We start from the raw sequence: 22,525 nt of genomic DNA on the forward strand, positions 1-22,525 counted from the left end.
ATATTTTACATTCGAAAGTTTGAAAGAACACTTTTTGTTATCGTTTTTTAAAACAGGTTTCTGAGCTACGAAACTGATAAAAATCTTCGGAAAACGACTGAATCTATCAAGAAAGTGTCGATAACAGATTGGAGCTGCCATCGTCGCCTAAAACTCTTAGAAATCTAGAGAAGAAACACAGAAACACGTGGAGAACAACGGCCAAAATGAAGGAAATGTGCGAAGAAACGAGAGTGTGGAGAGAAAAACTGTGAGAGCGACGGGACGAGTAGGCCAAGCTGCTGCGAGCGACGAGTGAGAGGCATTTCGCTGCGTACATTCAACACACAAAAGTTGAATACTCAGCCAACGCGCGAAACAAAATGGCGGTAATTCAAAATTAGATTTCAATGAAAAACTTTACGAAGATTTGATGCGAAATTTCTTGAGAATAATAATGAATTAAATATTAAAAAGAATATACCAGCGTCGATGAAAATTTATTAAAGGATAATTAGTTCTAAATGTAATGAGTAATGTGATTACTTTATCGTTTTTCGATTTCCTCATTTTTCTAATTCGAACTCCTCATATTCAACCAGAAATCTGTGATATGCGTCACATCTAGCTCCGTGATGGCAGTATACGATGAATATAAGAAACCGACACGGTTGGATAACACAATTGAAATACGCCAAATCCACAATAGGCAATATTTTCGAGCTGCCAACAAAATAAATTGTTCCGAAACAGGACACATCCACCACCATTTTTATAAACTGAAAATCTTAATTGAAAACAGGAGTCAAAAGAAACGTTACATTTGTGGTAATCGTAATAACATTGAGACGTTGGACTCCATTGTATGATATAAAATATATAACTATCAAAATGCTTGTTAGAAAAAATAACGAAAATTGAATGTAAACAAGTGACAGATACACGAACGACTCTGTCTTCATATCTGCAATTTTAGTTGTTATATTTTTCCACTTTTTATTTTCTTACAGAAATAAGCAGATCCAAGATAAACCGATTGGTACCAAGTTTGTAAAGCTTCTAGGCAAATCATGTTTATAGCAATAGGACTCCAAGATCCCTTAAAATTATTTATAAAGGCAGAAACATTACAGATAACAAACTTGATCGAGATTGAATAACGGCGGAGGAGATAGACTCATAATTCTTATATGCAAATTATTTAAAAATGGTTTGTTATTTTATTTATGAATTATATGATTTGAACGTTAAATGTTAATAATAATATGAAATTGCGTGTAACTCATGAATTGAAATTAATTACGTTATTATTTTGTTCTTTCTTTTTTCAAAAATAAAATGTTTCCTTACTTAAAAGTCGCGCCGAGATCCGAAAACACGCCAAAGTGGTTGCTGGCGCGTTTCATCATAATTGCTGACGCATTGTCAGTGCCTGGTCCATTTACTGGGAAAAATCTAACATTTTAAATTATTTCCCGGGAAATTTCCCCGCAATATGAGTATGGAATGGTCCAAAAAGAGAAAGAAAGTAAGTTTCCTTGTCAACTTCTAAGTGTCACAAGCTTTAATAATACCGATTTAAAAGTTTAGACATCTGACGATGAGGAGGCGAAGTTGAACGATGCTTTGTTGGAGTTCCAAGCAGACTTTGGACAATCTTCGTCTGTTTCTTCTCAGCCTAAAACTTTTCTGAGAGGAAATGTTGTCGAGGGAAATAAGATTTGTAAGAAAATCCATTTGAAAACTATATAAACTGAATTTTCAGCTGCTGGCGACGGTGGAATCTATGCACCAAAGTTTTCAATGAACATTCCGTCTAAAACTTCGAACGTTGGATCCAAAGATTTTGATGAAGCGAAAAAATTAGCAGCCGCGAAGGTAAAATTAATAAATTTCATGCGCTTAGTTCTTCACATTGTTTAAATTGGTAGAGATGTGTTCGTTTCTTAACGGATGTTTTTAGTGAAATAAGAAACACTATATTCAGGCTCGAAGGATGCTGGAAGACGTAGCACGAAGCAAAAAAATGACAGAAGTGCCGAAAGTTGTCGTGCCAACTACGAGGCCGTTTCAAAGACCCCCGAAGCCTGGCAGCTCGAAAGCGAAACAAGATAAGCCAAAGATCAGTCAAATGGAAATGTTTAAAATGGAATTGCAGAGGTATATTGCTAAAAAAGAATTTCGAAAGAATTATATCCGTAAAATTTCAGAGTTCAAGAAGATCGAGAAAAACGGAAAGATTTACGACATCATCTGGAAAAAGTTGGAATGGATCAAGCTGTAGTAGAGAGATTGGCTCCAACAGTTGAAAGAGGATTCCAGGGAACGTCGGAGTTTGACGATGACCCGTATACTACAAATGTATATGTCTCTAATATTCCACATTCAGTAACGGAAGACGATCTATTATTTACATTTGGTTCGTTCGGACCGTTAGCCGCACTGAAAATTTTGTATCCGAGAAGCGAAGAAGAGCGAAGACGGCCGCATATTTGCGCGTTTGTAGCATTTATGTCTCGTGCCGATGTGGATAGATTTATGGCTGAAGTTCGTGTAATCATCGTTCGGAATGAGCCAATTCGTTTCGCTTTTGCTCGTCCTGTCCAGATTCCTGCTATTCCTTACTACATTCCACCCGTACTTCATGCCCTTCAACATCCCGATCCAACTTCAAATTTACCCTTCAATGCACAACCGGATTGTGCTGATGCCAAAAAGTTTCTAGAAAAGTACAATACATTTCCACCGATGCATGCATTGCCAACAAAAGGACAATATGGGTATGAGGATTTCACAGAACTGATACGGAATTCACAAATTAGAGTTGTTGTCCCCCCGGACAGGAAGCTGGTCAGAGTAATGGATCGAATGGCCGTTTACGTTGTAACCGAAGGACCTCAGTTTGAAGCTATGATATGTGCAGAAGAGTTTCAAAATCCAATGTTCCAATTTCTTTGGGATAATACCAGTGCTCTTCACGTTTACTATCGATGGAGAATTTATTCGTTGCTTCAAGGAGACACTATTGAAGAATGGCGGCGCACTCCATTTCGAATGTTCGAAAATGGGTCATGGTGGATTCCACCGTATCCCATCAATGAGTTAAGAGATGCAATGCCAAAAGAACTGTATCATATGAATTGCCTTAGAACCTATCCGGATAAATGGATGAAAGTACGTGACGGAGGTCAACGAAGAGGAGGTGAGAGCTCAAAGAATCGTCGGAACTCGGATGCTGAAAAGGAAGAACGAAAAATGCGCAGGGAAGAGGAAAAAGAACGGAAACGAAGAGAGAAGAATGAGAAAAAGAGGAATAATCGAATGTCTGATAAACGACGTGATAAACTGGAGACATTGATTCGAGAGCTGACCCCTGAGAAGACGTCGATAGCCGCTACGATGGTTTGGTGTATACAAAATGCAAAATATGCAGCTGAGATTTGCGAGTGTGTATATGATAGTCTGACCATTGAGGATATCCCACTTTATAAGAAAATTTCGAGGTAATTGACTTTTCACTTTTAAAAAAGTCTGCAAAAACACACATGTAATTCGTTTAATTCGGGATTATATTTTTTATTTCAAAATTAACTCCAAAAATATGAAGCTAAGATTTTAATTGAGCGTTTATCTGCTCAACTTCAAGTTAACTTCCATAGTTGTGCTGATATAATATTTAATTAATTCAGGCTCTACCTCATCAACGACATTCTATCGAATTGTGTACAACGTAATGTTCGGGACGTTTTTCTCTATCGTTCTCACTTCGAAGCTCTTCTGGAGAAAATTTTCGTTGCTGTCGGGAAAGCATATCGGGCGATACCGTCTCGCATCAAACAAGAGCAATTCAAGCAGCGCGTGATGTGTGTTTTCCGAAATTTTGAGGAAATGGCTGTATATCCTACAGATAAACTGATTCATAATCAAAATGTATTCCTGGGACTCATTGAAATCGGAAAAGAAAAATCGGAAGAACGGGATAACCAAAAACTGGAAGAAGAAGAAGACGAAGAAGACTTAGATGGAGTACCTCTCGAAGAAGAAAAATCAGTTCAAAATATGAACGAGTCTCTTTACGATGATGATGGCATCGACGGTATACCATTACACGAAGAAGTAAAACCATCAACGTCTACTTATTCAACTGCAAGTAAATTCAAACCTGTTGAGGTTAGTTCAAGAATCACACCGTAATTATTGATGACTTTTTACATTAAGTTCCATTTTAGTTTAATTCTAAGAAATGCTACTAATAATTTTTCTGCTGTTACTACTCAATTAATTTCAGTCTCGAAAACGTGATGGCTCCCCTATATTTTCTTCAAAATGGGACCACGACGGCCGAAAGTCGAATGAAGAAGAGGATGAAGACATCGATGGAGTCATGATTACAGACGACACGACTTCAGAGAATCTACAACGAGATAGTCTTTCTCCAGGAGAAATCAAGGACAAAGAATCTTCATTTACCGTGCTCACACCTTCTGATGAAAAACGAAGAAAGTTGATACGAGACGTTGAAGTTCGTGCCATCGCCATGCTGGATGATTTAGAAGCTGACAGAGATCCTGATGCCAAGAGAAAAGTTGACGAGTTTAGAAGGTGTGAAATGGAAAAAGTCGAGAAAGCATTGCGAAGTGGAGAATCTAAAAAGAGTGATGAGAAAAGTGAAAGAAAGAGCGAAAAGAAAGAAAAGAAGCGTGATAAAGAGAGGAAAAGGTATGGAATACTAATTTATCGTGTTATCGTATCTTTTATTTTCAGAAGTCGTTCGCGTTCTCGTGACCGTGACAGAGATAGGAGCCGCCGTGATCGATCAAGGGATCGTTCCAGAGACCGAGATAGAGATCGTGACCGGGACAGACGGGACCGTGACAGAGACCGGGATCGGGATAGACGTTATCGTTGAATTGAATAACTTTCCTTTCATTGTTTTTTACAAAATTATCATTTTTCCACTAAATAATCTTTTCACATGTGTTGGCTGGTTGCATTTAAAAAACAAGATCTAATCTGCAGAGCTTCATTTCCCTTATCTATCTTCTTCTTCAAAAGAAGAAAAAACGGAAAGATTGTTGATGGGCGGTTGGCGGTAGTGATGACATTCATTTTTCTGCACAAAGTTTTTGACGTGTCTTTGAGAAATTGAAAATGAGGAGAAGAAAAGGGGTCGTGAGAGGTGGGTGCCCTCCATACTTTGTGTAATCCCCCGTAACGAATGAATGTTTCTTGAGAAGTTCGCAGTCAGAGAGGAGTTGAGTTTTTTGTCAATTTTCTTCCGTTCCGAGATGATCTCGGATAAGATCTTCGATGTTTTCAGTTTAGATATGATTTCGCTTTTTACATTAGTGCTGATCAACTTCTAAAATACACACATCTTTAGTTGTTTAATTTTCTACATGGTCACTGGAAAATGACCAAAAGTCATTCCCATCATTTCCGGATTTACTCTCTCCAAATCCATTCAACCATTAAATCAACTCTAGTCCACCTGGTTCGGTTTTCCACAAAATTTCGTTTTATTCTGTTTTAAGGCATTTATGAACACAATCCTGCAATATTCAAACATTTTTAAAGTAGCATATTAGACTAGAGTTTGATCAATTTCAGTTTAATGTAAAGTTGCTATTACCAGACGCGAAACATCGCGATGGTTGAACAAAAATACGGTACCCGGTCTCGGCACGACAACTTTTGTCATAAATAAACAGTTGTGCTTCTCAAAGAGTACTGTAATTTCAAACTTTCGCCGCTGAGGAATTTTCATTAATTTTTCAGTTTATTTTTAATTAAAAATGTATTTATTTAATAAAAACAAATATAAATCAATTATTTAAAAACACTGCATTTTAACAAATCGTGAGAAAAACTGAGAAAAAAAATCAGTGAAAAAATCTCGGCAGCGACGAAACTTTAAAACTACAGTATTTTTCAAAGGCGCACACTTTTTCGCATTAAATAATAATTTTCACCGGGTATCGACCGGGTATCGTATTTTGGCGCAAAAATCGTTAAATTTCGCGTCTGGGTAATAGGGTACTTTCGATGTTTCTGAAACGCGTACTCAATATTTATTTGAATGGGTTTCGCCGCGAAAAGTACACGGTAGAGCTTTTCTCGTTTACAAATTCATTTTAAAAATGTTGCAAGGTTCAGAAATGCCTTATTTGAAAAAATTGCAATACTGGCGCCACACAAATATTCCAAAATTGTTCTGATAATAGACTTATGTGCATTGGTGTGCGTCTCTTTCTCTCCCTCTTTTCCAATTACCTCTCAATATTTCTTCAGTTCAGACAGTCGTCTAGAAGTGTGAAATTGTCCAAATTTCTGCTCATTTGTGTGCATTTTTCTCAGTTCAACACATGTCGTCGCTCTCTCTACGCAAAAACGTTTCAACGCCGTTATGACATGTGTTTTTTGGGGTTGAATGCGGAGAGAGTGAGAAGCTTTCAAGAAATGAGTTATTTCCTTTCAATAATTTTTCATAAAGGTCTTGCATTTGGCAAATTAATTTTAAATAATAATAATAATATCTTGAACTTTTCGAGAACTCAGCTCATTCATTTATGATATTTAAAACGCCAATTTCTTGTTTATGATTTATAGTTTGAACTGGGTTTTCACTATCAATTTCTAATTTTGCGCTAAATGTAAATAACTCATCAGCATCTGATCGAATCAAAAAGTGGTCACTTGTTAGTGAAATAATTATATTTCATGATAAACAATTTATTCAAGATTTACAGCATCAAATTTCCTTTTATTTTATTATTCATTATAACTTGAACAATCAGAACAGATGCACCCAATAAGGTCATGAATCTTTTTAACTTAAATAAAAACTTTTCCAACTTCTATATTATTTATACAGTTTTTTGTTGGGTATTCATCCAGTTTGTGTTTCCCATCAATAGAAATTGTTTGCCATGTCATTTCGTTTTCTTTTCTCCTTGTCTGACCTCCCATGGCAAAGAAATAAAATTACAATTTCTCTCCCTTATTCCCAGCCATCATTTAACCTCTTCAATGACCCTTCAAATTTATTTAATCGTTCCATTTCGTTCTGGGTTTTGATTCGTTGAAAATTCTTCAATTGGAATTGAGTTGGCACTCTCTTCAGTTTATATTTTTCCGCTTTTGGTAATTTACCAAATTTTGAAAAATGAGAGAAATTATGTGTCATTGAATCCCTACAATGTTTAAATACAAAAAAGTAGCAGTTTATAAAAATATAAGTATTAAACAATATTATTTGGTCAATTTTCAAAATTACAAATGGGAAAAGCTGAGAAATTACCACTTTTTGACTGTAAATAAACATATAAAAATTTTACAAGTTTTACTATGTTATTTGGTAATTTGAGCACTAAAACCATTTCCCTACTGGAACTATTCCATCTTTAAGGCACTCCAGTGTTTTCAAAAACTCATGAACGCCAAAACATTAGAAATTCATTGAAAAGTGTCAAAATTTTCAAAGCTCTATTTTCAAGCACTGGCCATCTATATGAACACATTTCCTTGGTAGTAAAACTTGAAGTGTGAAATAAAAAGCGGCGAGAAAAAAGAAAAAAGAAAAAGAAAGAAATAGTTTTGATATAAAAAAAAATGCACTGCATGCCATCTTGTGTACTCTAGAAATATTTGGAACTTTGTTCATTTGTGGCAATAGGTTACGGTACTGTCAGAATTAAAACCTGCATACATAGTTTTTGATGTTTTGAAAAATTGGAGTTTGTCAACTTGTCAATTTATAGAGAATAATTTGAATCCTTCAAAAATGTCCTAAATCTTTTCTAGTTGAAAAAGAAGAATATAAAATATAAATATTAGGCACATATATCAGTTTGTTTGCTAAAGAAACGTTCAGTGCAGTAGGCATTACATTATAAATATTTTCAAATGTTTTCCAAAATTGCAACTTGACACTTGTAAAATAAAACGGCTGAACTCGAAAATTGCCAAACTGTCGTTCTGATGGATAAAATTCGCAATTTTCTAAAGTTTTCGATTGCCAAGTGTTTTTTAAACCCTAGAGTGGTAAGGATTCTAAATTTAATAAATTTTAAGATTTAAAATTCTTAGCTTCTCCCTCCCTACTCATTCATTCACACATCCTTATCACCTCTTTTCTATTGCTTGCCTGTTCGTACACACTTAGCGAAGCACATACACAAAACATGCGATTGACAACACAAACATTACTTCTTCTTCTTCTCTCCGTTTTTTGTCTGCTTTTTCTACATTTTCCGTTTATTTTTCTACAATTGATGAAAAGCAAGTAAAAAAGAACTGTGACTCAGGCATATTCACTTTCACCTCGTGTCTGTTTCACTGTTGAACAGTTTTGTGTTCAACTATCCCTAAACTTCAAACTTCAAGAATTGACAATTATCAAACACTTTTTGTGTGTAGAGTTTAGAAGTTTCTGAAATTAAGATGTTAACCTTACAATTTTGCAGACTTTTGATGTTGTATCGCAATTTGTTTTTTGAAACGAGTGAAAATTTTTAATCGAACAGCTTTTGGAACTCCTCTATGGGAGTTCCAAAAAAAACTTGGAACTCCCCCATTTCCTATCAGCTAAGTTGCTTAGCATTGAAAATATCTGAAAACTCATCCGGATTCGTATACCTGTCATTTTTATTTTGTGGCATTTCCCCCCCCCCCCCCCCCCATGGGCTTGGGCGTTTGATGCTAAAACTGTTGTCCTCATTATGCAAAAATCGTTGACATTGAGATTCACTTTTGTCTACATATCCTTCTGCTTCTTCTTTTACTTCTTTGCCCATCGGTGGACCCCGATGTGTTTGCCGTAAGACTTTGTGGAAAATGAGTGAAACCTGTGCGAAGAGAGAGAGAGAGCTCGAGAGACAAAGAAACGCAGACACAAAATTCAACAGGCGCCGCCGGGTGACGCCTAACCGTCGGAAGATGAAGAAGGAGGTGGTGGAGAGAGGAAGAACATTGAATGGAATAGCTGTTCGTTTACTGAATGGATTAGGCGCCTTTGCATAGGGGCCACGCTTTTTTGCACCTTTCTTTGTTATTTTTGATATAAACAAAATGTTTTCAGAACTTTTATTTCTGAAATTCAGCAAAATATTTGTTGAAATTTTTGATCAACCGAAAAGATTAGTCGTTCTTATGACGTTCAGGTCAAAGTGAAATGGAATTGTCATTCTTCAAAGACCTCCCATGATTTACATAACGTTTTCTATTACCTTTTCAAAATTTCGGTAATTTATCAATCTTTTACTCCATGTGAAAATTCTAACAGAAAACTTTAACGATACTTTATAATTAAAATCAATATTTCATCATCTACAGGCTTAAATGCCTTCCTCATACCTGCATGCCTACGAGTATGGGTAGGTCGCAGTATATAGCAAAACAAAACTTTCTAGCAGGAAAAAGGTTTTGAAAATTTGCCATTTAACGTCTAGTTTGGCAGTAGGCACACGTGTAGGCATGAGGCTATCGGAGATTGCCTTGAAAGGCTAACATGCCTTCTTTTTTGAATATTTGTAATTTCACTCTTCATTCCCACTCAATATAGTAAGGTCTTTTTGAAATTTTGTAGAAATTCTTCTTTGGGTTTCCAGAAAAAACAATTAAAATAAGGGGAAATGGGAAATGTCGTGACAAATTCAAAAAAAAGACGGGAATCAATGCCATTCGTATTATCATTTTTTATGAGTTTCCATGTTATAAAAGGGCCGCTTGTTCTATAAATGTATGACTCACACTTTTTCCGAAACAACGGGGGTTTTCTCTATTTTTTCTAGAAGTTTTACGATAGAAGCGCAAAGAAACTAGACTGTTTGCATCTCTCCTTGTCTCTAATTTTCTATATTTCTCTCTTTTTCTACCACCCACGCATCTATATTTCCATGATATGTGCTCAGGTATACAATGGCCACCTGATGGACACCAACTGGTTGTACGTGTTGTTGCAAAAGAGCACGGCGGATCCGCTCGAACGTCTCAAGCTCGGAAATGTGATATTGGTCAGTTTTGTTCTTTATGCTTTTCGTTCTTTTTCTATATTATGACTCATTTCAGAACGAGGTCTCACAACGAAAAGTGTCACCACACCCAAAACTGGTCAATGACTTCCTAGACGTCATGTCCGGCTGGTTGACCGGCAGTAATTTTAAGGTTGGTCAGGTGATAAGAGGAAGCTACTGCGGTTATCAGTTGAATATCAAAATACATGCAAATAACTGGAATTCCGATTATTAATAATATATGTAGAGTAAACATTTTAAATGATAATTTTGGTCAAAACTATAGGCAAACTTGAGTAAGTTAGGGTAACTTTAAAAGGATATTTCAATTATATTTAATGAAAATTATAGAAAAACGTTTCAAAATTTTTTGAAATTTTTTATCTGCTGTCGAAAAGTGTTATATCATAATTTTTAAAGTTGACCAAAAATAATTTTTCCAACTTTCAGGAAGGCTCTTAATTTATTAATAGTCTGAATACTTATTCTGAATTTTTGCCAAAAATGACAGAAAAAGATGAAACTGGAAGGTTTTGTAGTGTTTTAACTAAATTATTCGTATGTTTATTCTATCTTGGGCGACTTTTGATAAAATACCCACTGACACTACACCTGTAAAGTTTAACTAAATTTAGAAAAATGGGCAGTTTTTATTATTTCGAAAAAAGTCTTTAGAGAGCATTCTGGGTGTTTAAGCTCGAGCCTTAAATTCTAGATGGCAATCAAATTTTTCCCAAATTAGAGCAACGTCAGTCGATAATCGCTAAGACCTGCATTTTAAAACTTCAGGTCTCCACAATTGGTCTGGAAATTCTTGATGCTGCACTCCGAACTTCTCCAGATGTTCTAGCCAGTTACTACTTTGATCGGTGTTCGGTGTTGATTGAGAGAATGGGAGATGCTAAAGTTCAAGTCCGTGAAATGGCAATCAACTTGTGCTTGCAACTTGCGTACCTTGAAAATTCTTCCCCTGTGGTAAATTAAAATTCAATTTATTTATTTTTAAACAAAAGTTTTCAGATGCTACTTGACAGACTCTGTGTTCCTGGAACAGGATTTCAGCACAAACAATGGCTTGTAAAAGTTGGTTCGCTGAACATTCTGAGAGAGTTTCTGAGTAGTAGGTAAAAACTTCTGAATTTCAAGAATTTCAAGATATTGAAATACGAATTTTCAGTTTTGCCCTGGTCATCCAACAAGCTATAACTCTAATTCCCCAATTGTGTCGGCTGACTAATGATCCAAATTCCGAAGTTCGAGACGTCTCAACACAATGTCTCATAGATCTGATGGTGTATGGTGGAAAGCCAATAGTTGCAAAGATAGCTGCTACCAGGCTGATTAATGAACAGAAGTGAGCAGAAATATACTAAAATGAGAAAACCTGATTCTTCACAGTATCTTAAAAACATTTCTGTAAATTTATGGAGCTTGTGATAAAAGAAAGAGCTAAAGCTAAGCTAAATATGTTACGTAGGATCAATAAATATGTATCTTAGATCTTTTAGCTGTCTTTCCTTGGCGGTGATATGTCAATAAATGTTTAGTTACTCAAAACATGATATTTTAAAATTAAAAATTATTTATTTCCATTCAATATTTATTTTCTTCCCATCAACTATACGAGTTCTTATGCAAAGTGAATGGTCGAGAAGAGGGGATACTGTGCGTGCGCATTCAATTTGCGAAAAGTCGCAAAAAGCTGAAAAGATAGTGTGATAAGGAGAGACGCAGAGGCGATAGGAATGAACAAGAGGATTCAGATTATGAATATGTACAACAACTAGAGAAGAGAAAGAGAACAAGGAGGGGGTGAGAAGATTGTTCTTCTCAAAGTTCGTTCTCAATTCATTCACGCTCCAAATAGTTTTGTCCCGATACTTTTTCTCGTGTCATTCTGAATATTAATTCATCTGAAGAGTTTTGAATTATATTAATGTTATTAAGTTTTACCTTTGAGTTTCTTTGAGAACATGAGAGGTATTAAGATTTAAAATATTTAACCATTTATATACATCTCGAACGTCATCTACAAAAGCTTGTAGCTTTAAAAAGTTTCTGACCCTCAACATTCTTATTTATCCTTTAAATATTCTATTACAGAATGGCTACTCTACTTCAACGTTATCAAACAACAGTGGCCACTCGTGGGGACCTTCCACCTAAACATACAATTACCATGGAAACAACACCGGCTCAACCCTCCCGGAACTCTTTATTGCGGCGTTCTCTACGTTCACCTGCCAAGATAATTCATCCATCTGCCTCAACAACTTCATTTACTTCATCCGCTCGTTTGTCCACTCCACCGAGGCCAACTACAACTGCTGCTCAATCACTTTCACTTGCTCCACAAACTCCTTCTCCGTTATCTCTCCCATCACCATCTGGAGGCCAAATGAGCAGATCAAGAGACTTAACTAGAAGCTCTTTGCGGGCTCCGGCTGGAATTTCAATTTCTAGGTATAGAAGTTCAAGTTGTGCTCCTGCAGCTCAATGTGCAATAACATTGGATGATTTTAAGAAATCCTTTACAGCAGTTCCTAAAACGGTAAAGCATCTTGAAAACTTAACCCCAATAACGTAATTATTCTTCAGACAATATATTCTAACCATGATATCCGTGAAAAACTGGAACTCGCGAATTTAGTTCTCCGGAATGCAAACGAAGACTGGAGTAAACGAGCAAATCAACTGAAACTCATCAGATCAATCATAATTAATTGCGATGAAAACATTGATAGAAGCCTTTTAATTTCAATTATCAACGAGCTCGCTGATGCATTGGAATTCTCGATTCGTGACTTGAGATCTCAAATTGTCCGGGAGGCAGCGGTCACATGTAGTTTCTTATTTGAGACTTTTGGAATGGAAGTGAAAAATGTAGCAGAATGTGTGTTACCAGCGGCGTTGGCTCAAGTTGCAGTTAGCACGAAAGTCATTGCATCAAGTGCTGCAACTTTAACTGTTTTTATTGTGCAAGTGAGTTAAGTCAAAACAAAAATTTAGCAACAAAATCCTGCAAATGTTAACGAAAAACGCAGAAATACCATTATGAGGTCGTAGTCCATTTTGAGATTTTAAGTGTTTTTCAGTTTTTTTTTTTGTTTTTCATACTTACTGTACATTGTACAATGTACATTGTGTAATGTACAAATCAACTGTGAAATACATTAACCTATGGAATTAGGTTCCGCTTACAAGTTTGTTTTTTATTTCGTTTTTGTATCGAATAATCCTTTAGTTTTTGAATTAAAAAAAACATTTAAAAATTTGTAAAATCTCAATGTAATTTTCTTAAATTTATAGTAATACGCTTTTAATATACCTTACACGTACTAAAACGTTCTCATCAATTTCAGAAAATTCAAACGCGCCAAATCTTCACCACATTGTCTGAATTATCAAGTTCGAAGGCAAAAGAACAACGTCGACAACTTGCAGTTGTGCTTGAAACACTCATAGCATCATGGGATCTCAAATCAAAGCAGCCAATTTTAAAGCAAATTGCTCAACTAGTTCAAAATGCAATTTGTGATGCTGATGGAGAGACTCGAGTAGCTGGAAGAAAGGCTTTTGCAAAATTGGAGCAACTCCATGGAACAACTGCAGATCTTATTTTTAGAGTAGGTTTTTTTGAGAAATTTACGATAATTTAATACTAAGAAAAAAGTTATATGTTAAAGTTATATGTTAAAGTTATATGTTAAAACTTTTCAGGAACTGGATCCAGCAAAACAAAAAATGCTGCGTGATGGTGTCTCATCATCTTCATCAAGTCTGAACAGTGATCGGGATAATAACAATCAGAAACAACAGCCAAACCAGCAGAATATTAGTCAAAGTATGTGATAATTACATCAACATCAGCAATTATTATATGCTTTTTCAGAGTTTTTGTCTCAAAGAAGTGCGTCGGCCGTGGATAAATCTATTCAATTGTCCGTGAAACCACAGACAACGGCTATACCATCACGTCCAACTGCCATGCCAATGAACAATCGACTACCAAAATCTTCAACTTCTACTTCATTTTGTAAGTTTCCAAATCTTACTTCACGTATACATGAAAAAAATTCAGCAGCAGTGAGATCCAGTGGTTATGGGCAAAATCAGTCGACAACACCGAATAGGGCCAAAACTCCAAGTGATGGATTTGCAGGTATGTTGTAAAATAAGCATAAAATTCCAAAAAAAACATCACTTCTAAACGAAAATTCTATAATTTTTTCAATTTTTCAAAATTTTCAGTCAAGTTTTTGAAAATTTGGACAACAATTTAGAGCAATATCAAGATAAAATTATTAAAACACTCAAAGAAAACAATTTATTCCAAAAATGAAAAAAAAGTTTCTGAAAAGTTCTAGAAAAATAAAAATTGTGTAAAACTTCAGGATCTTCTCCTCACTACACAAACGGAAATAACAACAATAAATCATCATCTTCGTCCCCATCAACTTCGACTCATCAAACACCAATTCAACGAGTTGCATCTAATCTTGGAAGTTCTTCATTCGTTGCTTCATTGACTCAAGAACAAGCAAATTGTCTGCAAAACGCGATGAATACTGCAAAAGATGAAATGAGCAAGAATAATGAAGATGATGAATTCCTTCTCGATGAAATCAGAAAGACTCCACCAAAAGAAGTTCCAAGATCATATAATAATTCTCCGTTCAAGCCTAGCAACTTGGATTCATCTGTTCACCGATCATACAATAATAATTCTCCATTCAGACCATCTAGTGGTTCAGTTGGATCAGGTTCAAATGGTTCTGTTCAAAGTATTGAACATATTCTCAAAGCATGTACCAGCTCTTCATTAAATGAAAAACGAGATGCAATTGTCAATTTGAATCAAGTAATAACTGATCCTAACCTATGTCAATTGGAGTGTAAGAATATTGGAGACACATTATCACGTCTTTTGGCAGAAGGGAATAATACTTTAATTATTTCAATTCTTGATACAATTTCCATATTTATAAAGTTTCAATATAAGAAACTGGATAATTGGCTAAAACTTGCACTTGGTAAATTGTTTGCTAAAATGGGAGCCGATGCCCTTCCAAATGTCAAATCAGCTTTGTCATCCACTCAAAAGATGTTCCTAACCACGTTTGACCCAACATTTCAACTGAAGGCTGTCTGTGATTTCATGTGTGATCCAGTGCATTTACTGTCTCCAAAATCAAGACTTGCTCTTCTGGAATACATTTGTCTGCTTTTCGAAGAGATTTGGCCAGAGGATCCGAGATGTTTGGAGAGGCAAACACATCTCGATACACCGTATACAAGAGCTGCAATTCGGAAGATGTTCGCATGGATGTTTGATCCGAGAATTGGAGCTATTCTTATGCCAGTTAGTTTTTTTTCGTTTTTTGTTCTCTAACACATACTCTAAATAAAATATTCAAAATAATTATTGTTCAATTTAGGCATGTGAACGTCTTGTATGTGCCTTGTTTGCTCTCAACGCTGCTGATTTCACTATGATCTTCGGAGAGCTACCTTCGGAATGTCGTGATTGGGCTTATCGAATTTTACAGTTGAATGGTCAGCAGAACAACCAGAAGCCAATTGAAAAGGAAAAAGAACGGTTTATAAGGTTAGATAGTAATTATTGGATTGCATAATTCTAGAATAAATGAATATGTAGGCTAGATTGGAGGGTTAGAAATACTGTTTTAGTGAGAATACTTGATATTTGCAGCAACAACAACTATAAACCATGCCCATTGGACAATGAAGAAATTGAGAAACCAATCATGAAAACCACTTATTCAACGTATGAATCCACACGGAAAGAGTATTCTCAAACCGAGAGGATCGCAACAGAAAATCAGTATTCAACTCCACCACCGCCTGATTATCGAACATCGACCGCCCATCTTGCCAAAAATCATGTGGATCAAGCTGCCTACATTCGAAATCAATTGGACGCAATTCGAGATTTCGAGAAGGCTGATAAATTGAACGAAGCGATGGCGAATCTTCATGGAATGATGTGTGAAGGTTCTTTCACTCTTTGGAACCAATTTTTCGACGAATTGCTGGATTCTATCTATCAGGTAATTGTGACAGTAATAAGAGACTTACCCTGAAGAATACAAACGCCTACTTTGACGTGAAGAAGATTACCGCTCTGACCGAGTTAAAATAGTCTTCCGGGCAAAATACATCATCTCCAAGTCAATGTCTTGTAGGCATATAGTTAGGTTTTGCGCCTGTATTGAAGGCGTACATGAACCTGTTGGCAAAGTTACTGTTTAAAAAAACAGATTTATATTTCAGATTCTTTCTACATTCTCACAATCGATTCGCAAGAAGCTTGCTCTCCGAATTCTTCAGAAAATGTGCACAGCTCAAGCGACAAAGTTGTTCGATTCAACAGAAATTGCAATTTCGAAAGTTCTTCAATGTGCATGTACATCTGATGACAACACGATGGGTGTTGCAGCAGAAGATTGTCTTCGAATCCTGGCTTCTCATCTGCCTCTTACGCGTGTCGTTCTGATCTCCAGGCGAATTTTGAGTCAAGATGATGATGATCAACGTGGTGTTCTGATTCTGAAAATGTTGACGAGAATGTTCCAAGATATTGATATTGAGGAGTTACACTTAATTGTCAATGACGTTGCACCATGTTTTGTCACTGCCTACGAATCAATGTCATCTACAGTAAGAAAATGTGCAGTTTTCGGATTAGTCGCCCTGGTTCAGAGAGTTGGAATGCAAAGAATGGAGCCACACTTGAGAACTTTAAATGCCAGTAAAGTAAGGATTTAACTAAATTTCTTGAAGAGACATTCGATTTTCAGCTGAACCTAATTGACCTGTACGTGGGCCGCGCCAAGTCATCCGAATCAGGAGCATCGTCTAACTAGAACACAAGAGCCGGAATGTTTCAACAAGCGGGTCAACTCAATCAGTTTTGTAAAATACATTTGATAAGATTTTATTTTTGATATTATGAACATGCTGATAAATGAATGAGACAGGTGATATCAACGGGTGGCAAAGCAAGAAGTGAACGAGGTAGAGATCAAAGTGTTGGCAAGATAGTAAGAAATGATACAGTACTTGAAAAGAAGGAAAACAAGTGAATAGTAACTATTTAAACGTCTTGGTGTTGCAGTACAGCTGGATGATAACGTTGAAGGTGTTTTGTAACACTATGACCAAACTGGCGAGTCATATCCTTTTCCAATTGTGATGAAGATGCATTAACCAGTACAGAATTGGCCCAATCAAACCATCCAATAAGTGCCGGTACATCAAACAGTTCATCCATAAGCTGAATATTTGGTTAAACATCAAATAAAATTGATTTTCAAACTAACATCTCCAGGCAACAAAGTCGTCACATTCAGATGGGCAATGATGCAGGCAGTCCGTAGTTTTGCGTTTTCAGAGAATCGATGAGGCGTTGCATATGATATAAGCTCACTGAAATTCAGGAAAACTAATTTGTACACAACCTTGTTAAAAGGTATACCTTGACATTCGATGAATTTGAGGACATACGCCACATCTCACATAAACCATCGATGCAACCATGATGAGTGAGGCGAGTAGATCGGAGTCCTTGCCCTGAAATGTTTCTAGTTAGAGTAATCAGACGTTTAAATTCTAAAATTGCTAAGATAAAACACGTAATAAACTAGGAATTGACAAGTTGTGAAACATATGTACTCACCAAAAGACTTGCGTTCTCACCACGTGGCAAAACCAACAAAGGATAAAACATATATTTGGCAGCTTGTGCGAGACGATTGACAACTCCGGCTCTTGGTGGCTCTCGCGTCGTTCCAATTCTTCTGGTATTTGCAGCAATGCGAGCATCCACCATTCGTCGCCATTCAGGAACTAAAAGTCTGTGGGGATCTTCATCCTCATCGTCATAATCAGTGTTTATAGTTCGATGAAGAATAATACTTAACGTTGGACCACCAATTCTCAATTGTTGCGCCATTACACACTCTTCAAGTTTCTTATCCAATGCACCCATTCCATCAGCAGCATTGTGAATGTAATGAAGAAGACGTTGTTTGATACTGAAACCTTGACCTGGTGCAATGATCAGACGCACTACAGATGGGACAATTTCTGGACGCTGAGTGATACATGCAACTGCAATTTCATCAACAGTTTCCTTGAATTTAGGCGTTCCAAAATTGTTTTGAAGATGGAGGATTCGGATGAACAACTTCTCAGCGATTTGTGGAAATCCAATTGGCCGGCGATTGATCAAATTCGTAATATTAAAGAAAGCTGCTTCAAAAACCTCGTATTTTTCTTTCTCTAATAGCATTTCGAAAGCATCTGCAATGTATGCTGGAGGTGTCACTTTATTTTTCGGTTCTTCTCCAATTTCTAAATTCTTGAAGATCTTTTCTGATTCATTAACTTGATAGTCAGGAAAGTCTTCGTCATCATCAGAATCTAAACGTAGATTGTTTTTCGATGTGATTGCTGCCGAATCTTTGTTGTTTTGAAGACGCTGTGCATTGGTTTCTTCAAATTCTTCACCCGAATCGTCTTTGGTTATTTCGTTGGCGGTTTCTCGAACTCGCTCAGAATCTTTCACTGTAGAAGAATTAAATCCATGTTCCAAAATTGACGTCATCTCTTCAAACCATATTTTTCCCACTTCACTTGAAACGAATTTGTTTTCTTCTAGAGTCTCTGGAGGTTGCTCATCTGATCCGTGCGTTTTCGATCGATGCTTTGTCGCTTGCTTGCACAGTGCTTGATTAACAAAAATACCACTTTGGACGTACATAGGCAACATGCTCATTCGACAATGAACTCCATCCATAGAGTTCAGGAAGAGTGACTCCCAATCGATTGAAGAACATGTTCTAAAAGGACAGGTTATTACTGTAGTTCTTAATATATTTGTTACCTGAAAAGATGAACCAAGTATAATATCATTCTGACTATGTGTCGTTCTTGTGATTCTGGAGCACTTTTTGCGTAATTGAGATCACTCCAGATTTTCACAGAAGTCTGGAAAAAAACTTCGCTAAATACGGAAAATATAGATTCAAAACCCTACCTCTAATAGCTGGATGGCAAATTGTTCCTTAGTTCGATAAACAAAATTGATAAGAATCTCGATGGTCTTTCGTTTGAGAACTCGCTGAAACGGGAGCTTAACCATCACTACACGCTTCAGTGTTCCAGTCAGATCAGTGGCTTCGATACATCGCTGAAAGAAACTACTGGTTTTCATATAATCAACTATATTTTAACCACTAACTTTCAAGATTTGGTCACTTTTCGAAATTAGGAACAATGTTGTCAGTAGTGATTCATGAACTTGAATTCCCTGATATGTGGGCTCTTGGAAGATGAGAAACATCATCCGACGCCATTGAGAATCAAAATTGTTTAGTGAACCAATCCATTCAATCATTTGAACTAGAAGCCCATCCTTGTTGGTGATATCTATGTTTCTTCCAGATGAAATAATTTCTGCGACAGTCTTCATATAAGGACCACCGGATCCGTAGAATGAAGTGAACGGGGCAGCAGTTACAATGTCGTCGTGAGCAAGAAGCATAGCCTTTTGAATTCCTTGCACCAGATTCATCTGGAAAATTGAAGTTATCTATCTCGATATTTCACTTATAAACCCACTTTGAATATCCACTTAACCGTGTTGATATATTTGACATGCTCGCCAGACAATGCCTTTGCACAACAATTCGAAACTTTCTCCGGAATATTTGAACATGCTGATGCGAATTCTCGATACAACTGAACTGCACTGACTGAAAAAACAAAAATCCTCAGTTGAAGAATAATTATTTTTGATCACATACCATCAGTTTCTTTAACTTTCAGACTGCTACAAATAGCACTTGTCAGCGATTTTTCAACGACATACTTCAACCAGTCGAGCATGGTGATCACATCTCGAAATGTGGTAGTATTTATATCTGTGCTCACTTTTGTCAAACATTTCGAGAAGCAAATTATCGACTTTGTTGGGCACTGTGTATCAAGAATCGGCTTGATTTGTGTAAGATACTACAATTAGAAATATAAAACATTACACAAATATTGAATTCAGGACAATACCTCGCTATCGGTCAAAAATTTGCCAAAATAGTCGATTGATTCACAGATCGCCTCAACTGCATTGTCGTACTTTTCCGGATCATTCTGCACATCTTTGAAAATTTGAAAAAGCACAGCACGTTCCGTGGCATTTACCAGGCGACTTCGTAAATTCATCTGAAAATTTGTTTTTAATGCGAAGCTCGCGTTCAGGAAAGGTAATTGAACGTGGAGTAGTAAATTAAACCAGGTTAGGGTTTAATAATGCACGAGAAAAAATAGAGGTAAATACGTTTATTGAGATTCTGAAAAAAAAATCAAAAAATATGTTTTAAAAAAAGTGAAATTACCGGTAAAATAATAGGAAACAAAAATAGGATCCGCGTTTTCTTAGGATCCACGTTTTCTACTTTTCTCCCGATGATGATGTCTCCGGAAATCATCTCCTTCACTTTGACGTTTTCTTTGTCGACGAGAGTGGGGAGAATCAGATGGAGAATCAGAATCTTCGGATGAAGAGGATGAAGCTGAAAAAAAAAGTTTAATTAAAAAATAGACAATAATTTTAAGGTAACTCACTGTCATGTCTATTAGTTCGTCTTCTTCTAGAAGTCTTATTTTTATCTCTCTTCTTATCCTTCTCTGCTCCTGAAGCTTTCATCTTCTCTTTCAAGCGTTCTCGCATTCGAATTTCCCTCTGCTGAAGTAGAGCTTGCCTCAATGCGTCTTCTTGTTCTACAGGTTGTTCTTCAAGTTCTTTGATTTTGCTCAGCTCATCTTTCAACTTTTCTTCTTCTTTTCTCTTTCGTCTCTCTTCTCGTGCTTCAATTTTTTCAAACAGAAACTTCAAAAGACGAACACCTTGCAAACGGCGAGTGGCTCGTGATCGTTGCTCTGCTTCAAGTCGTTCCTTTTCAAGGCGTTTTTTCTCTTCTTCAGCCATTCGTTCGAGTTCCCTCTGAAATTTCGTATGTTTTATTATGATTTTTTGAAACGTTTCAAGTGAACCTTTTCGCGGCGTTTCCGTTCTCTATCTTCTCGTCTTCTATCTTTATCATCGAGTTCTTGTTTAACTTTCAGTTCTTCTTGACGTCTGAAGAGGTGAGTTATTTTTAAAATTGTAGCATCAACAAACTTGATATTCAACTCCTCTTCTTCTTGCCGCAGTCGTTCCGTTTCAATTTGACGTCGTTCTTCCGCTCGCTTTGCAATTTGAACTTCGCTGAGATGACGTGATCGATCGAAATCCACCTATGAAATTTTAAGCTATTTCTCAACCTTAATTCTGGGAAATTAACTAACCTGTAGAGTGGCACGAGGTGATTCGTTTCAGCGAAGAATATGCAATTTTTAAAATTGATATTGAACGTTTAGAAATAATGTGATAGATTTTTCAAAATTGCAAACTAACTCTACTACCCTACTATACCTTGACATTAGCCTGAAAGAACCGTCCATCAATTCGTTTTGCCCATTTACGATTTCTCAGGGAATCCATGGCAGTGGCGAAACCTTTATACTCCATAAATTGCACATATGCTTCAAAAAATACATCCTAAAAATTCAATTCGTTTGATTTTACAAATAAAACACTGCGATACCTGCCCTAATCCGAAACCTTTTTGCTGAATACCAGAGATTTTTGAATTCATTCGAGATCGGAGTGGGTCACAAATTGGAATGTCGACAACTCTAACAGATCCGAACGCTTCCATTGCAACGCGAAGACGTCGTTCAGAAGGAAGATCATTGTAACCATCCTAAAAATGTGTTTGGTGAAATAAATTCGAATGCAATGTTATGGAGCAACGTACGCAGAACCATTTCACTGGAATTCTTGCCAAATAAACTGTATCAGGACGTTCTCCGGGTTTCATCTCGTCCATCTTATGTTTCATAAACCAATCATCCCAATCATGACGACTTGGAAAATCAAGCTTTGCCTCTTTTGTTTTAACTTTCAAGGGCTCAGCAAATCCAGACACTTTCATAGAGAATCCATCGAGAATCTTCATCGTTTTCTGCATGATTCCTAGCGAAAGAAGTTCCGCTTCAAAAATAACACTGTCGATATTGCTCTCACGAACTTTGCAAGAATCCATTTGAATTGGATCAATTGCACGTTTTAGTCTTTCCATGAGATCCCAATTAGATATTGATTGTCCCGGGATCGTCATCTACAATTAAATAATAAATCGATGTAATTATGATAGTTAAAAAAACGTACCCGAGGCAGCACTACGGTAATTTTTATAACAGCCATCGGTTTCAGATACAAGTGTTGCGCCTTGTTAAAATCTTCAGCTTCTGATCCCAGGTAATCGAGAGCAGTGGGAAAATTTCGCGCCATGTTGACAAAAGGTTTAATTTTTTTGATTAAAATTTGCACTAAAATAGAAGAAACATCGATATAAATTGAAGTTCGATCGAATATTCGATGAAAAATTGTTCTTCGAATAAGTTGT

The 22,525-nt window shown here is 36.4% G+C and overlaps 5 protein-coding genes across 6 annotated transcripts; 2 read left to right on the forward strand and 3 right to left on the reverse strand.

The window, feature by feature from the left end:
* Positions 1-460: 460 nt before the first annotated feature.
* C07H6.9 (Serpentine Receptor, class Z) lies at positions 461-1,184 on the reverse strand (the record flags this gene model as incomplete). 2 transcript variants are annotated; one of them, NM_001306699.3, is made up of 4 exons in its annotated part: positions 461-758; positions 801-943; positions 988-1,078; positions 1,122-1,184. In NM_001306699.3, 4 exons carry the CDS (start codon positions 1,158-1,160, stop codon positions 546-548), a joined length of 486 nt encoding a protein of 161 aa, NP_001293628.1. In that variant the 3' UTR covers positions 461-545. The 2 variants fall into 2 exon arrangements, with proteins under 2 accessions (NP_001293628.1, NP_498647.1); NM_066246.4 differs by lacking the exon at positions 1,122-1,184 and having other exon boundaries at positions 988-1,051.
* Positions 1,185-1,389: 205 nt separating this feature from the next.
* sap-140 (U2 snRNP-associated SURP motif-containing protein) lies at positions 1,390-4,954 on the forward strand. Its single transcript, NM_066247.8, has 8 exons — positions 1,390-1,507; positions 1,570-1,702; positions 1,745-1,857; positions 1,967-2,139; positions 2,190-3,482; positions 3,669-4,149; positions 4,268-4,698; positions 4,744-4,954. The coding sequence occupies exons 1-8, from the start codon at positions 1,475-1,477 to the stop codon at positions 4,886-4,888; spliced, it is 2,802 nt and encodes a 933-aa protein (NP_498648.1). The 5' UTR covers positions 1,390-1,474; the 3' UTR covers positions 4,889-4,954.
* A 4,936-nt stretch (positions 4,955-9,890) lies between these two features.
* Positions 9,891-16,998, forward strand: cls-1 (Protein CLASP-1). The gene is made up of 16 exons (NM_066248.5): positions 9,891-9,992; positions 10,048-10,143; positions 10,782-10,967; positions 11,013-11,116; positions 11,170-11,346; positions 12,096-12,543; positions 12,591-12,974; positions 13,355-13,618; positions 13,713-13,836; positions 13,885-14,028; positions 14,074-14,154; positions 14,387-15,354; positions 15,431-15,600; positions 15,706-16,063; positions 16,287-16,769; positions 16,814-16,998. Exons 1-16 carry the CDS (start codon positions 9,909-9,911, stop codon positions 16,877-16,879), a joined length of 4,137 nt encoding a protein of 1,378 aa, NP_498649.1. The 5' UTR covers positions 9,891-9,908; the 3' UTR covers positions 16,880-16,998.
* Positions 16,935-20,237, reverse strand: clk-2 (Telomere length regulation protein clk-2; the record flags this gene model as incomplete). The annotated part of the gene is made up of 10 exons (NM_001382917.2): positions 16,935-17,289; positions 17,336-17,441; positions 17,491-17,585; positions 17,692-18,856; positions 18,901-19,004; positions 19,054-19,206; positions 19,258-19,590; positions 19,638-19,771; positions 19,823-20,030; positions 20,082-20,237. 10 exons carry the CDS (start codon positions 20,235-20,237, stop codon positions 17,110-17,112), a joined length of 2,634 nt encoding a protein of 877 aa, NP_001370399.1. The 3' UTR covers positions 16,935-17,109.
* A 103-nt stretch (positions 20,238-20,340) lies between these two features.
* Positions 20,341-22,499, reverse strand: akap-17A (RRM domain-containing protein). The gene is made up of 8 exons (NM_066250.10): positions 22,288-22,499; positions 21,875-22,237; positions 21,662-21,820; positions 21,490-21,615; positions 21,196-21,311; positions 21,069-21,153; positions 20,640-21,018; positions 20,341-20,587 (listed from the first exon to the last, which is right to left on the reverse strand). The coding sequence occupies exons 1-8, from the start codon at positions 22,408-22,410 to the stop codon at positions 20,451-20,453; spliced, it is 1,488 nt and encodes a 495-aa protein (NP_498651.2). The 5' UTR covers positions 22,411-22,499; the 3' UTR covers positions 20,341-20,450.
* Positions 22,500-22,525: the final 26 nt, after the last annotated feature.

Source organism: Caenorhabditis elegans, chromosome III (genome assembly GCF_000002985.6).
Source record: "Caenorhabditis elegans chromosome III".
In the NCBI taxonomy this organism is placed as follows: domain Eukaryota; kingdom Metazoa; phylum Nematoda; class Chromadorea; order Rhabditida; family Rhabditidae; genus Caenorhabditis; species Caenorhabditis elegans.

What these genes read in the sequence shown, in the direction of transcription:
- cls-1 (NM_066248.5), top strand. Translation starts at nt 9,909, where the DNA reads ATGGACACCAACTGGTTGTACGTGTTGTTGCAAAAGAGCACGGCGGAT. An exon ending in TTCAACTTCTACTTCATTTT is followed by an intron (nt 14,029 to 14,073) that starts GTAAGTTTCCAA and finishes AAAAAAATTCAG; the next exon opens with CAGCAGTGAGATCCAGTGGT. An exon ending in TCCAAGTGATGGATTTGCAG is followed by an intron (nt 14,155 to 14,386) that starts GTATGTTGTAAA and finishes GTAAAACTTCAG; the next exon opens with GATCTTCTCCTCACTACACA.
- akap-17A (NM_066250.10), bottom strand. Translation starts at nt 22,410, where the DNA reads ATGGCGCGAAATTTTCCCACTGCTCTCGATTACCTGGGATCAGAAGCT. An exon ending in TTCCAGTGAAATGGTTCTGC is followed by an intron (nt 21,821 to 21,874) that starts GTACGTTGCTCC and finishes ACACATTTTTAG; the next exon opens with GATGGTTACAATGATCTTCC. An exon ending in AAGGTTTCGGATTAGGGCAG is followed by an intron (nt 21,616 to 21,661) that starts GTATCGCAGTGT and finishes TTGAATTTTTAG; the next exon opens with GATGTATTTTTTGAAGCATA.
- sap-140 (NM_066247.8), top strand. Translation starts at nt 1,475, where the DNA reads ATGAGTATGGAATGGTCCAAAAAGAGAAAGAAA. An exon ending in GGTCCAAAAAGAGAAAGAAA is followed by an intron (nt 1,508 to 1,569) that starts GTAAGTTTCCTT and finishes TTAAAAGTTTAG; the next exon opens with ACATCTGACGATGAGGAGGC. An exon ending in AAAAATTAGCAGCCGCGAAG is followed by an intron (nt 1,858 to 1,966) that starts GTAAAATTAATA and finishes CACTATATTCAG; the next exon opens with GCTCGAAGGATGCTGGAAGA.